Source organism: Mauremys reevesii, linkage group 9 (assembly GCF_016161935.1).
Source record: "Mauremys reevesii isolate NIE-2019 linkage group 9, ASM1616193v1, whole genome shotgun sequence".
NCBI classification, from domain to species: domain Eukaryota; kingdom Metazoa; phylum Chordata; order Testudines; family Geoemydidae; genus Mauremys; species Mauremys reevesii.
Window position 1 is genome coordinate 17,137,342 of NC_052631.1, and position 15,370 is coordinate 17,152,711.

Below are 15,370 nucleotides of genomic sequence, written 5' to 3' on the forward strand. Positions count from 1 at the left end.
AGCTACCCACACCGAGTCTGTTTCCACAGCACAGCAGGAGTGTACACACACACCCACACCCCCTGGAATGTGTCTACACGCACACTTCGTGTCTGGCAGCCGGCAGGTACACGCACAGCACTCGCGCGTGCACATGCCTCTCCCAGCTCTCCAGCGTCCCGTCTTCCGAGGGGCGGCGATCCAGGACTGGAGAAGGCGGGGAGAGGGAAGGAGAGCGCCCCGTGGGCCGGACGGACACAGCGGGCACCCAATGCGCACAGACACTGCTCCCGAAGGGAGGGGAGTGGGCAGAGGCTGGGCCCAATGAGGCAGCGCCCGGAGCGGGACTTCCTTCGGGGATTGCACTGCAGCGAGCAGCCGAGGAGCGGTGGTGACACGTAAGTTAAGGGCTGGAAGGTGGCCAGGGCAGGCAGGGAAGTTTCCTTTGTTTCCCGTTCAGGTGGCTGCAGAGTAAGACGGGCAGGAGGGGAGGGAGCTGGTTAACAGAGACACCCCCCTCCCCGTAAAGCAGGCAGGGCGGGAGGGAGCTGATGCACAGAGACCCCCCTCCCCAGAGCGGGTAGGAGGGGAGGGAGCTGATGCACAGAGACACCCCCCCCTCCCCAGAGCGGGTAGGAGAGGAGGGAGTTGATGCACAGAGACACCCCCCCTCCCCAGAGCGGGCAGGAGGGGAGGGAGCTGATGCACCGAGACCACCACCCCCCTTAGAGCGGGCAGGAGGGGAGGGAGCTGATGCACAGAGACACCCCCCCGTAGAGCGGGCAGGGGGGGAGGGAGCTGATGCACAGAGACCCCCCCCCCTTAGAGCGGGCAGGGGGGGAGGGAGCTGATGCACAGAGACCCCCCCCTTAGAGCGGGCAGGGGGGGGAGGGAGCTGATGCACAGAGACCCCCCCCCCTTAGAGCGGGCAGGAGGGGAGGGAGCTGATGCATAGAGACACCCCCCCTCCCCTTAGAGCGGGCAGGAGGGGCGGGAGCTGATGCACAGAAACACCCCCGTTAGAGCGGGCAGGAGGGGAGGGAGCTGATGCACAGAAACACCCCCCCTTAGAGGGGGTAGGAGGGGAGGGAGCTGACAGAGAAACACGCTCGCCCTCTGACCATCTCCCAAAGCCACCCCGGCAGGAGAGCAGGGGAGCTGCTATACAGAGTCCCCCTAGCCCAGCACCCACGACACGCTGGTACCCTGGGCAGGAGCACTGCAGCGCACCCCCCGCCCCAAGTCCCGCTGGTAGGATGGCAGGGACCAGGGGAGCTGCTGTGTAAAGCCACCCTCCCCCCCATCCTCCAGCACGCGCCCAGTCACCCCAGGTCCCCAGCAGATGAGCTGCTGCCCCCACCTGTCCCCGCTCTGGAGTAAGGCAGGCGGGGGGCAGGAAGCTGCTCTCTGGAGCAGAGACCGCCTCCCCCATCCATCCCCCGGCGGCCACCGGGCCCCTCCCGCGGCAGAGAGCCCGCGGGCTGCAGCACGCTCGGGCGCCCAAAGCCCCGCGTGCTGGACGGCCTGCAGCGAGCTCCCGGGTTTCAGGGCAATAGCAGTGGGAGGGGGCTGAACTAAGCGCTCAGGGTCCCCTCCTCCCGGCTCTGTCCCTTGGTGCCCAATGCTGCCTCCTCCTCCTCCTCCAGCTGCTGCTAAACCGCCTGGGGTGGGGGGGCTCCGGGACCCGAGGAGGGACTATGGGCAACGGGATGTGCTCCCGAAAACAGAAGCGGATTTTCCAGACCTTTTTGCTCCTGACCGTCGCGTTCGGCTTCCTCTACGGGGCCGTGCTGTACTACGAGTTACAGAGCCAGCTGAGGAAAGCCGAGGCGGTGGCACTCAAGTACCAGCAGCACCAAGAGTCGCTTTCAGCCCAGCTACAAGGTAATGCTGCTTGCAGTGACCTCTGTAGGGGACTCACAAAACCCTGCCCTGTCCCAATGGCTCCTGAATGCTCTGTCCCCCCCACCCCACCCATGGAGAGCCCTGGGCTGCAGCTCCCTAACTGCTCACCAGGTTTACTGCCCTCCCAGACACCAGGTTTTGCTAACTATATGCCAGAGTGTTTCCTTTTGTACCAGTGTCCCTATAACCAAGTGTCCCTGAACAGGGCCCACAAGGGGTGTGGGAGCTGGTACAAATTACCAGAACCCAGCGGTCTGGAAGGGGGCCCGGGGCCCTGTTTAGCTGGTCCTCCCTTGCTGGGGCCTGAAATTTTTTTTTCACTGGGGCCTGAACCTGCTCTCGGCAGCCCTGTCCCTGAATCCTGGCCCCATTGAAGTCAATGGGAGTTTCTCCACTGACTCTGGTGGGATCAGGATTTCCCCTATCTCTTAATCCCCAGGATCCCAAGGCACTTTACAGTCTCCTAATTTAAAAGGAACACTCCCAGCATCCTCCTGTTCTTATTCATCCAGCAACACAAAACCATTTCTTACACAGTTACTTTTGCCAGTTGCTTTAAGTTGTCTTGTCTGTTTTATTCCGAGTCTGCTGACATGAGATTCAGTTGTGAGATTATGTGGCGGGTGTGCATTACACCTGTCATGCAGCTACACCAGGAGAGGAATATTTTAATAATAATAGGTATATTTTTGTAGAACAGCCTTACAGGGGTTTTTTTTAATAAAGATTTCTTAATAACCTTGTGGGGCTCTGAATTTCTTGGCTCAAAGCACCACATTTTTAAAAGTGCCCATCCATCCTGTGCGTCAGTTTTAGGATGCCTCAGACTGAGCTACTTTGTACCTGATGCTGAGAACTTGCAGCTCCCATTTACTTTAGCACTTCTGAAAATTAGGTGCAAGGTGTCAAATTTATGCATGAAACATCAGTTCAGCGGGAGGTGTGGGTCCTCAGTACCACTGAGCCTCCAGCCCTACGGGTTTCAAGTCAGGCACACACAAATCTGTGGCTGTTTCTGAAAACTTTGGCCTTACTGTTTATGTTTCCTTTCAAAAACTTTTAAAAGTGGCTAGAAAATGAATATTGATCATATTATGATAATTAAACATCCAATCACATACATCAATATGTAGGATGAATACTATAGATTTGTTAATGCAGCCTTTACACAGCAGCAGGATTGAGCTCACAGTCTATTAATCTCAAGAGAATGAGTTATTGAACATGTTTAGCTATGGTCTAAAACAAGGGTGGCCAAACTTTTTGGCCCGAGGGCCACATCGGGGTTGCAAAGCTGTATGGAGGGCCAGATAGGGAAGGCTGGGCCTCCCCAAACAGCCAGGCCACCGCCCCATATCTGACCACTTCCCACCCTCTGAGTGCCCCCCTCAGAACCCCTGACACCCTGCCCCGCTCCTTGTCCCCTGACCGCCCCCTCCCGGGGCCCCCGCCCCTAACCACCCCCGGGACCCCACCTCCTATCCAACCCCCCTGCTCCCAGTCCCCTGACTGCTCTGAACCCTAGCCACACCCCCACCCCTTGACAGGCCCCCCAGGACCTCATGCTTATCCACCCCCCCCACCTGTTCCCCATCCCCTGACCCCTATCCACACCCCCACCCCCTGACAGGCTCCCCGGGACTCCCACACCTATCCAACCTCCCTCCCCTCCTGGTTTCCTGTCCCCTGACAGCCCCCTCCCCTCCCACAAACCTCCGCCCCAGCCAATCGCCCGCTGCTACCTGTCCCCTGGGACCTCCTGCCCCTTATCCAATCCCCAGGCCCTGGCCCCCCTTACCATGCCACTCTGGCAGCCGCACCACCCGGCTGGAGCCAGGCACGCGGCCGCACTGCCCTGTAGGAGTGTGCAGCCCAGAGCGCTGCCCGCACAGCGGCATAGCTGTGGGGGAGGGAGGACAGCGGGGGAGGGGCGAGGGGCTAGCCTCCCTGGCCAGGAGCTCAGGGGCCGAGTAGGACGGGCCCGCGGGCCGTAGTTTGCCCACCTCTGGACTAAACCCATCACTACTTAGTTTTATTACCTCATATTGAAATACTATAATGCCATGGGAATTTTTTGACAGAATCTTCACTCTAGTGACCAAGGATGTATAAACATTTGGCTGAGAGATGGGTATGTGGCAGATGGCTAAAGGGTTCCTTTAGCTAGTTTGCATTTTTGCCAACACTACTTGAAGAGGAAAGAGAGAAATAGGAACAACTGTTGCCTACTGAAATAAAAATTCAGTAAGTTTTCTACTGCTCTCACTAAACTGAAGAAAAGCAGAACATATCACCCAAATAAAGGAGAAGGAATCTATAGATGGTAGTCAGTGGGGCTGATTTATAAACATCTACTTTCTAAACATTATGAGGATCATTTTCCTATCAAAATAAACAAATACATAAAAGCATAATAAGACAGAAGAACTCAATTAAAAGTTCATCATCATGGATCATGCAGCATTTTATGTTATATCCCTCTTACCTTTGATTACTTTTAATTTATTATTGAACTATTAAAATATGAAAGAAAAATCAAATATAAATTATTTTGATTTATAATGTGTTTTTTAAAGAAGCACTTATCCTGGATGCTGGGAGCTGTTGCCAACGTATCTACTATGTAGATAAGATTTCCTACTGAAAGATGCCCTGTTTGGCAGCAATAAACCTTTTACTACAAAACACATATGAACGCGTCATTCAGAAAAATGAAGAGACACCATCAGTTTAGAAAACACACAAATAGGATTTTTTGGGCTTACTATTTTTACAAGTAACACCTAAGACTAATAGAAATGAAAGAGATTGGGAAAAAAGAGTTTACTCTGCCCACTGGCCCGCCCCCCCATTTTCTCTATCATATGCATTTTACAGTCCTTAGAGCCTGATTCTGTACTGCCTTGCATCTTCTTTAGTCATTTCTAGTGCCCTAGAATATGCATCATGGACCGTGAAATCTGGTCTTTTATATGCTTTTACCCTATACCATACCGATTTCACAGGGGAGACCAGAGTTTCTCAGATTGGGGGTCCTGACCCAAAAGGGAGTTGCAGGGGGTCACAAGATTATTTTAGAGGGGATCATGGTATTGCCACCCTTACTTCTGTGCTGCCTTCAGAGTTGGACAGCCAGGGAGCGGTGGCTGTTGGCCGGGCACCTATCTCTGAAGACAGCCGCCCGCCAGCAGCAGCACAGAAGTAAGGGTGGCAATGCCATACCATGCCACCCTTACTTCTGCGCTGCTGCCTTCAGAGCTAGGCAGCCGGAGAGTGTCAGCTGCTGCCTGAGGGCCCAGCTCTGCAAGCAGCAGTGCAGAAGTAAGAGTTGCAATACCATACCATGCCATCCTTATTTCTGCGCTGCTGCTGCTGCCAGCAGCTCTGCCTTCAGAGCTGGGCTCTGAGCCAGCAGCTGCTGTTCGCCAGCTGCCTAGCTCTGAAGGCAGCACCACAGCTAGCAGCACCACAAAAGTAAGGGTAGCAGTACCAGAACTCCTCCTACAATAACCTTGTGACCCCGCCACAACTCCTTTTTGGGTGAGGACACCTACAATTACAACACGGTTGTTGTACAACAAATTTCAGATTTAAATAGCTGAAATAATGAAAAGCCTATCACCATGAGATTGACCAAAATGGAATGTAAATTTGGTAGAGCCCTAGCCATTTCCACTTACGAAGAGTGAGTGTACAATGCTACCACTTGTGTAAATGTGTGGAGAATTCTGATTTGGTGGTATTTTATGACCTCTTAGCACAAATATAAACAACTACACAAACTGGAGAATCCGGTCTTTTGTTTATAATCCATTTCCCCTGTTGTTAGTGTGGGTCTTTCACAAACCAACAGAGGAGAAGAAAATATTTTTAAAGGAATGTATGCTTTGAACAAAACAAACATATTGGCAGAGAAACTCAAGGTCAGTTTCCGTATCTGACCATACTTTGAACTTTTATTTTTAAGTGACTTAGATTTTTAAATTGACAGTATCCTTTTAAAAAGCTGGTGACTACAAATATTTACTTTTCTAGGTTTCCTTTCTTTGGAGCTCTTTGTAATGTAAAGAGCCCCAGTTCCTCTTGTGGAAGAGTGCTAATTACTTTAATGCTAAAAATAAATAAGAAACTATTGCCAATGGCAAAGACTTTTGATTTAGCATAAATAAACCTAAACGCTTGGCTTTGTAAAAACACTTGCCTTTGAATTATTTCATTCACTATTTTTAACTTGGTGAGATAATTGATAAGATTATTCTTATTAGAACAGCAACAAAATCTATAGTTAGTAAACCACACTATTCCCATGTTTCTTTTGGCATAATCAGTTGTTCTCTAAGGATATGGGTGCTGTTGTTGTGATCATTTTGGAAGTATAAGTATGCTGAAATACTCTAAACAGAAGCTAGTGAGGGGGTAAGAAGGGATTGCAAGCCCAAACTGGGTCCCGTAGACATACATTGCATTTGATTCAGAAAAAAAGGTTGGGTTGGGTTGGGTGGAGGTGGTGGCAGCAGCAGGAGAGAAAGATCAAGATAAGATTCAGTGGAAGGGTGATGGATTGGCTGGTGACTTTTAGTTTTAAATATATGGGAGGATCCTCTTCTTCAAAAAAAATTCAAAGCAGAGCCCTATCTTCTTTCTTACTTACATGCCACTCCTTTACTTTTAATATTTACATAGCTTTTCCAGCTTTCCTACTTAGGTCAGGCAATATCGGCCTTTCTTATTGCATTTGCCAGTTCCTGATACCTGAATGAACTCTTAGTAAATGGATTCAAAGGTTCAAAGGGACCACTGGAGTCATCTAGTCTGACCTCCTGTATAGCAATGGCTGAAGAGCTTCTCCAAAATAATTCCTAAAGCAGATCTTTTTGAAAAACACCCAATCTTGGTTTAAAAATTGAGAGAGAAATTAAGCAGTATTTTGTGCCTTTGGCTGATAGGGTACTATTTTCAGAAGTTTGATCCCTGTTCTGTCTTTTAGGTTTCTGACTTTCCTAATCTAAATTCAGCCTTGGTTCAAGTGGATGTAACTTTTTTGAGGCCAGTGGAACTTTATTTGCTTATAGCAGGGCTAATTTAGCACCTAGTCTGGTGCTTGTGCCTTTTCTCTGCTTCAGGCCTTTAATTTAATTTATCAGAGGAGTTCCCACTCTTCCCAAATGAGAGCAAGGGTTTGAGGGAGAGGGAGCCAGTAGGAATGGATGACTCCACAACTGTGAGTAGGACAGCTGTTTTGGAAAGGGGGGGGTCTATGCTCACATGGGATGACTCTTTATATTTGAAAATTAACCTCGGAAACTAGGGAACTGAGAACTGCAGAACAAAACATGTCTTTGTTTTTATCTCCTGAGTTTTACCTCACAATATATTCCAGTTGGACTTTAGAGGAAGTAGTGCAGCTTTTGTGACCCACAATATAATTACTGGAAGCAAAACTTAGAGATGACAGGTGCTGGCTTATAAAATTGTTTAGAGCACATTCAAAAACCTATTACATTACTATATCCCGGTACAGTAACTCCTCACTAAAGTCGTCCTGGTTAACATTGTTTCATTGTTACATTGCTGATCAATTAGAGAACATGCTCGTTTAAAGTTGTGCAATGCTCCCTTATAACGTTGTTTGGCAGCCACCTGCTTTGTCCACTGCTTGCAGGAAGAGCAGTCCGTTGGAGCTAGCCGGTGGGGGCTTGGAATCAGGGTGGGCCGGCAGCCCCCCCATCAGCTCCCCTAAGTTCCCTCTGCAGGAGCCACCCAGCAGGCTATCAATTGCTGGCAGTTCAGGTGTCCCTGCCCCCCACTGCCATGTGCTGCTCCTGCCCTCTGCCTTGGAGCTGCTTCCGGGAGCCTCCTGCTTGCTGTGCAGGGGGGGAGGGGAAGAGGGTGCTGATATCAGGGTATCCCTCTCCTCCTGCCCCCCGCTCCTGTACCCCATCTCCACAGAGCAGGGGGGGACACTACATGGTTCAGGACAGAGGGAGCTTGCTGGCAGCAGCTGCTGTCTCAACTTGCTGATCTACTTAAAAAGGCAGTGTACTCAGAGTGGGGTCAGCGTACTTAAAGGAGCAATGTGAGTCTCTCTCTCTCTCTCACACACACACATGCACCCCCCCAGCACTTTGGAAAGTGGAAGGAGTGGTGCACTCCAGTGGGATAGCGTGGGTTCATCATCACGTTCAGTTTCTGCATGGCATGTTTGCAGCCACTGCCATGTATCTATTGTGTCTCCTCCCTCCATTCCTGCTGCCTTGTAGAGTATAAGGCTACATGAACAACAATGTGTTAACCCTTGAGGGCTCAGCCAAGTGCTATTTCATCATTTAGCAGCAAGGCATTCCCTGGGAAATATCCCACCCTCTTCCACCCTCCGACTCCACCACCTCAACCAAGCTTCACAATCATCATTGCCATGTACAGTATTGAACTGTTTGTTTAAAACTTACAGTGTGTGTGTGTTTATTCTTTTGTCTGGCGAAAATTTTTTTCCTTGGAACCTAACCTCCCCTATTTAGAATAATTCTTATGGGAAAATTGTATTCTCTTAACATCATTTTGCTTAAAGTAGCATTTTTCAGGAACATAACTACAACGTTAAGCGAGGAGTTACTGTACAGAATTTCTAGTTGTAAAGTGTTATTTAAAGAAGGTAACTACTGATCTACCCAGGAGACTGATTATTTTTAAATCTTATTCTCTTAGCATTACATATTCAGAACTTGGAGATAATCTTATTTAATTTGCCTTAAAGATCTTTCACGTTATATCATATTGAAGAGCTTAATAATTAGCTTAACGTTGTTTGGCTACTGACTAGATAGGAACAGATAGGGGTGGCTAGAATAGGGGTGCAGTGATAGTTATAAGAGAACCCAATCTTATCTTTCTGATGGCTTCGAGACTAAATGGAGCTGGCAGTGAGTTCTAGAGCTTAAAAATTCCTGGTCTCCCCTGTCCCAGGCATAAACTAGCTTTATTGGAATGTTTATCTATCCTGTTTTAATCCCTTATCTCAATAGCCATCCTACTTCTAAATGCCTTTGACTATCTTATTCTTGATACTCATTAGAGTAGAACCCCAATTATCTGAAGGCTTCAAGCATTCTTCTCATTCCAACCCTAAAACCTTACTATAATTTGGGCAAGCAACACAGCAGGACTCCTGGCCTTCAGATGTCAACCTTCTGGATGGCTTTGCCCCTATTGTGGACAGTTCGCAGATTTCCCCAAGACTGTCTGACCCACCAGGACTTAAGCTGCCACATCAGCTAACATGCAAGCTGTTAGTCTACAGAATCGATTGGTTCTGGGGAAGCCACCAGCCATAATTATCTGAAACAGGGGATGTCCCTTGCTTCAACTGGTGACGTGACCCTGTTTGGAGTAGTCCAAGTGTATTGTAACGAAATATACCGCTATATAAATACAAACTTAAGATCTACTGATGAAAAGTGGTATATAAGAGCTATGCATTATTACTTCTGTCTGTAATATGGTCTGTTAAAAATGTTCTTAATAAAATACGTGAACAAAAACATCAGTGAATCTGACTCTGCATCTCTCACACCAAACAGGCATGCTGGGAGTAAGAACTGATAGAACTTTGGTCCATCTCTTCTCTTCCCAGTCACTATCCAGTTCAACTTCATCTGTGTTGCTGCTGCATAGGGTTGTCCCCTTCACCACTCCCCACAGCAGCATGGGTCTGAAACAGAACATTCTGTGATTCCAGTCAGTTTCACACTGCTGCTGCTTATTGTGCAACATCACAAGTGCACTTGTGCTGAAGGAAGTATTCTTGTACTTAGGGTGAGGGATACCAAACAAATGTAATATTCCTGGGCTGAATTTAAACTCCTTTTCGTGCTCACTTTGACTATTGAGCAAGGCACGTTGCACCACCCTGAAACAAGTCAGTTTCTGCAATGAGGAAGCAGATATTTCACTGCTTCTACCTCAATTCTCAACCTCCCTGGCCACACAATAGCAGATTTTAAGGTGGCCATCCTACAGCAAAAAAACTTTAGGACCAGACTCCAAAGAGAAACTGCTGAGCTCCAGTTCATCTGCAAATTTAACACCATCAGTTTAGGACTAAACAAAGACTGTGAATGGCTTGCCAATTACAGAACCAGTTTCTCCTCCCTTGGTTTTCACACCTCAGCTGCTGGAACAGGGCCCCATCCTCCCTGATTGATCTAACCTCGTTATCTCTAGCTTGCTTCTTGCTTGCTTATATATACACACCTGCCCCTGGAAATTTCCACTGCTTGCATCCGAAGAAGTGGGTATTCACCCAGGAAAGCTCATGCTGCAAAACATCTGTTAGTCTATAAGGTGCCACAGGATTCTTTGCTGCTTCTACAGAACCAGACTAACACGGCTACCTCTCTGATACTTGACCTCAATTCTCCTTGCTAATACAAAGACCTGCAACTTGAATCTGGTAGTGAGACATACTGTCACTTTCTCCCTGCCCCCAGCACTGCACCATCATCACTATTCAGCTTGCACCATTCAAAGCATTACTGATACTGCTCCACCAGCCTCAGAGCAGGTTCCACAGCAATCCTTGTGATGGTGCTTCTTGCTAGTCATGCTTTCATGAGAAGTTCTGCAAGACCCATGCTGGTACTGTTACAGGTGCATTGGGTTGCAGTGCTCTGAACATTTTAGGGCAGCAGGGGTTAGCGAGATCAGGAGCACTGCTCTAGCTGCACCAGGCTGAGCTCAGCTGTGGAGCTGAAGATGACTTTGGGGTGTTGGCTGTGTTTATGTTGTTTTGAGATAACCAAACTAATAAAAAGTTGTTTTAAGACTTGGCTACTTTGTGTATATTGTACTTCTCTTAAATAGGGTTGCCAGGCATCTGGTTTTTGACCGGAACTCCAGGTCAAAAAGGGACCCTGGCGGCTCCGGTCAGGCTGTTTAAAAGTCCAGTCAGCGGTGCAGTGGGTGCTCAGGGCTAAGGCAGGCTCCCTGCCTGCCCTGGCCTCACGCAACTCCTGGAAGCAGCCGCCAGGTCCTTGCGGCCCCTAAGCGCATGGGGCCACAGAGGCTCGTCGCCCTGAGTGCTGGCTAAGCACTTCCCATTGGCCGTGAATCACGACCAATGGGAGCTGCTGGGGCGGTGCCTGCAGGCGAGAGCAGTGTGCAGAGCCTCCCTGGCTGCCCACGTGCCTAGCGGCAGCAGGGACCTAGCAGCCACTTCCTGGGAGCCGCGGTAAGTGCCGCCAGGACCCTGCATCCCAAACTCCCTCCCTCTCACACCCCAACCCCCTGCCCTAGCCCAGAGTCCCCTCCCGCACCCAAACTCCTTCCTGGAGCCTGCACCCCACTCCTTCCCCAACATCCCAACACCCTGTCCCAGCTCTGAGCTCCCTCCTGCACACCAAACTCCTCACTCCCAGTCCCACCCACCCACCCCAGAGCCCACACCCCTTCCATACTCTGAACCTCTTGGCCCCAGCCAGGAGCTCCCTCCTGCACCCCAAACCCCTGTCTCAGCCCTGAGCCCCCTCTTGCACCCCAAACCCCTCATCCCTGCCTCCACACCCTAGTCCCCTACCCCAGTCTGGAGCCCTCTTGAGCATCCTGAACCCCTCACTTCTTGCCCCACCCAGCTCCTGCACCCCCAGCCCAGAGCCCATCTCCCCCCACACACACACTCCAACCCCCTGCCCCAGTCCAGTGAAAGTGAGGGAGGATGGTGGAGAGTGAGCAATGGAGGAGAGGGGGGGATAGAGCAACCAGGTGCGGGGCCTCAGGCTACGTCTTCACTACCCGCCGTATCGGCGGGTAGCGATCGATTTTTCAGGGATCGATATATCGCGTCTCATCTAGACACGATATATCGATCCCCGAACGCGCTCTTATCGATTCCGGAACTCCACCACCGTGAACGGCGGTGGCGGAGTCGACATGGAGAGCCCCGGACATCGATCCCGCGCCGTGAGGATGGGTAAGTGATCGATATAAGATACTTCGACTTCAGCTACGTTATTCACGTAGCTGAAGTTGCGTATCTTATATCGATTTTCCCCCTTAGTGTAGACCAGCCCTTAGAGAAGGGGCAGGGCAGGGGTGAGGCGTTCGGTTTTGTGCTATTAGAAAGTTGGCAACCCTACTTAAAAGGCACCCACTCAATCATTCCAGAAGTGGCAAAGAACATCATAATGAAGGATAATAAATGGCTACCATAGTATGATCAAATTATGAACAGCAAATAAGGCTTCCTAATTTTGGTATCTATATGGTATCTTGCAGATCTCAACTCACTGAAAGTTATTTAGCCTTGATTTGTAACCTCATCTGAGAATTTCAGTTCTTTTTTCCACTCATTCCCACTTCTCACTTTGTGTACAAAGATCTTTATTTTAAATGTTTAGAGTGGAATTGGCAGAATTCAGTTTAGTGAACACTTTGACCAAATTCCTTTATCCACAGTACATGGGAAGAATTAAATTTATCATGTGAAACATGACTGTATTCCCATCTAAGGTATCTGTTTTATTTCTAAATCTGTTGTTTAAGGTAAACTGGTTGCCAGTTTATAGATAAGAATTTTTAATAAGATTTCATACTGTAAGTTCAGAAATGGCATTGGGCAATCAGGCCCCATTAGATGAAGGAGCAGGGTTATTACCTTGTATGAGATTTCATATTAAATAAGAGAGGGTCCCTGGTTCTGGCAGCTGAATTCCAACAATGGAAAGAGTTGATTAAGGCAATGCACATGTTACCTATTTTACAGTATTTGCAATACATGTCCATGTTTGGAGGCGCTAAAACATCTCCTAATGGGATATAGTACAGGCACTAATTAATTGATACTTTCAGGAATAATTGTTACCGGTGCTGGCTGCAGTCTAGTCTCTGGGTTCCATAGCATGTGCTTTGTCTTTATCCCATTCAGCCCCACCCCAATCTTAAACTACACCTCTACCTCGATATAACACTGTCCTCGGGAGTCAAAAAATATTACCACATTATAGGTGAAACTGCATTATATTGAACTTGCTTTGATCCACCAGAGCGCGCAGCCCCTCCACCCCCAGAGCGCTGCTTTACCGCGTTATATCCGAATTTGTGTTATATCAGGTCGTGTTATATCGGGGTAGAGGTGTATCTTTTTTTTTCCCTAAGTTTAAAATTGGCCTTGGATAATGGTTGGGTTTTGCAAAATATAGCACTATAATCCTGAGCCCACCTGTAATTAGGGTGGATTTAGATTCTTTTTAAACTCGTGAACAGTCTGGCCAGGGTCATGAACAGCTCACAGACTAGAGCAGATGCTATTTTGAAAGCTCTTAGCCCTCCCATTCTCACTGTTGTCTCTTGCAAGGCTATACAGATGGCCTGCCTCTCTCTCCTTCTAAACTTGTTCCCTTTGTCCTTGGAGTTTTCTAGAGGCATCAAATGTGACTCATCTCAATCCAGGGCAGCTAGTAGATAATGGCTGCTTAAATAATTGGAACTGCTAGAATAACTGCAGGGGCAGACTATGACTATGTTACGATGTCAAGGGAACAGTCATGGTTTCCTGTACACCAGACGACTATTCTCTGGCTGACCAACCAGTTCCAAGATTGAGTGAGGTGAGAGTTTGGTCCTCCTGGTCTAGCCTCTCCTCTCCTTAGAAGATAGGAGCAGTGAGTCTGGAGATTGGGAGTTGCCATGGGACTGGTGTTGCTTTAGGAAGAAATGGTGTCATGGGATGGAAGGAGACTTGTGCAGTTGCGGGGGTGCTTCTGGAGGTTCAAATTCTGCATACACTGGCAAGCCGACTGTCAGCCTCTGCAGCTGGGCCCTGCATAGCATTCACCATTAGCAGTTAACAAAGTTCAGTGGCCCAGTTGTTTTTTGGTGGATAAGTGTTCATATTGCATAAAGCACCATTACAACAGGTGCTGATGTAGGCGCTCAGGAAAGAGGCTGAGGAAGTAATGCATGTGGAAACCAAACTCGATATCCGTATAGATGGTTCCTTCATACCAGGGGTTTGTCACACTTTAGGAATAGGGTGTGGGGAACCTTCTTTACTGCTATTGTTCAAGCTGTACCATACCTAGTAGCATGTGTCATTCTTTTGTGTCCTGGCATTTAATTATCTGACACTTCTGCAATACTCTTAATTGCATGGAGATTTGTATTATTCACAGTCAGTGCAGGGATGTGTATGAAGACAAACCAAGTGGCCTACCATTAGAATTGGATTGTTTTGAATCCTGGATTGTACCATGCATGGTCTTATGGACCTGGATGCTGTCCTGTGAAAAGAAAGTCAGTAATAGATTTGGCTGTATAGATTTACAATAAAGTAGCTCTGATTTTCAGTGTATCATTTGGGGTTGGCGTACAAAATAGCTGTTCAATATTTCTGCTAATTGCAAGTACAGTAATCGGTTTTAATCACTCCTTGTGCTTAGGCAGATGAGGACAAATTTTGCATTGTATAGATGTTAACATTTTTACCAATGATAAATAGGCTAGGCTGATTGTGGTGGGCTTGCCGATCCTTAGTCCGTTCACGTCTCCGGGCGGAGTTCCTCTGGGCGGCGTCCGCTGGCTCCCTTGATGCCTTCGAGGAGCAGTGGGCGCTGTCCGGGGTTCTCTGCTCGGTGTCCCCGTCAGGCTCCCTTCTTATGACCCTTTGACCGCACTCCTGTCCCTGTTCTTTTATTAGTTGTCCCCCGCAATTAATGGGTTTCTGAGGCTCTGTGGCACCTCCCCTTAGGCTGGGGGGGGGGGTTCCGTTAGCAGCCCGCCCCATTTCATGGAAACCCAATAGATACAGTCACCATGTGTCATTGTGCAGATAGGACCTCATCTGTACAGGCCTTTTCATTGTATTTAAATGTGGCTAATGACTATGGTTCCAGTTAACCCAGCCCTTGAAAGCTTGGCTAAAGCATAATCAAGTTAAAACACTATGCATGAAACTAGGACCACAGTGGCTAGTCAAGCTGTTAAGAAATTGATTTGGCACAAACTATGTTTAAACAGTTCTTAACTGGGGTAAAAATCTTACTGTGTATGTTTCACGTCTACTGTATATGTTTAAGCACTATTGCCGAGTCATTCTGCACGTACTTTTGAAGATTATTCACACTTGCTAAATAAAGTCAGCATTAGTCTGCTTCGTGAAAAAAAAAAAAAAGTGTTAGATACTTAAAAAGAGATCAGTGCTATTGCTATGGGAGTTTCTTTTTGAGCACAGTTGCAAAAGATACCTGACTTTATTTGTAGCTGGGGTTCCCAGAAAGGACAGGAATTTCAAATAGGTAATTAGTCTGTTGAAGAAGCACTCATGCCACTAAACTAATACATGCTGGATTGGTTCATGTGTTGATTAAATTTGGAACAGCTCCCTGGGTTTAGGCAGGAGAGTGTAAGCATGGTGTGTATGTTGTGCCTTCTAGGGGATGAAAAAACTGAAATTATTCCTCTCCCTAAACATAAGCAATTTACTTTTTTTTCCCTG

At 48.2% G+C, this 15,370-nt stretch overlaps 1 protein-coding gene across 8 annotated transcripts in view; it reads left to right on the forward strand.

Annotated features, from left to right (window-relative positions):
- The first annotated feature begins 274 nt into the window (after positions 1-274).
- GOLIM4 (golgi integral membrane protein 4) overlaps positions 275-15,370 on the forward strand; it is a 66,481-nt gene continuing 51,385 nt past the window's right edge. For 3 of the 8 annotated variants that reach the window (XM_039488568.1, XM_039488572.1, XM_039488571.1), the window contains exons 1-2: positions 276-377; positions 1,626-1,863. In XM_039488568.1, the coding sequence (XP_039344502.1) occupies positions 1,677-1,863 (187 nt within the window). In that variant the 5' untranslated portion in view covers positions 276-377; positions 1,626-1,676. Of the gene's footprint in view, positions 378-1,086; positions 1,864-15,370 lie in introns of those variants that run through there. The other 5 variants (XM_039488578.1, XM_039488573.1, XM_039488567.1 and 2 more) reach the window with 5 other exon arrangements.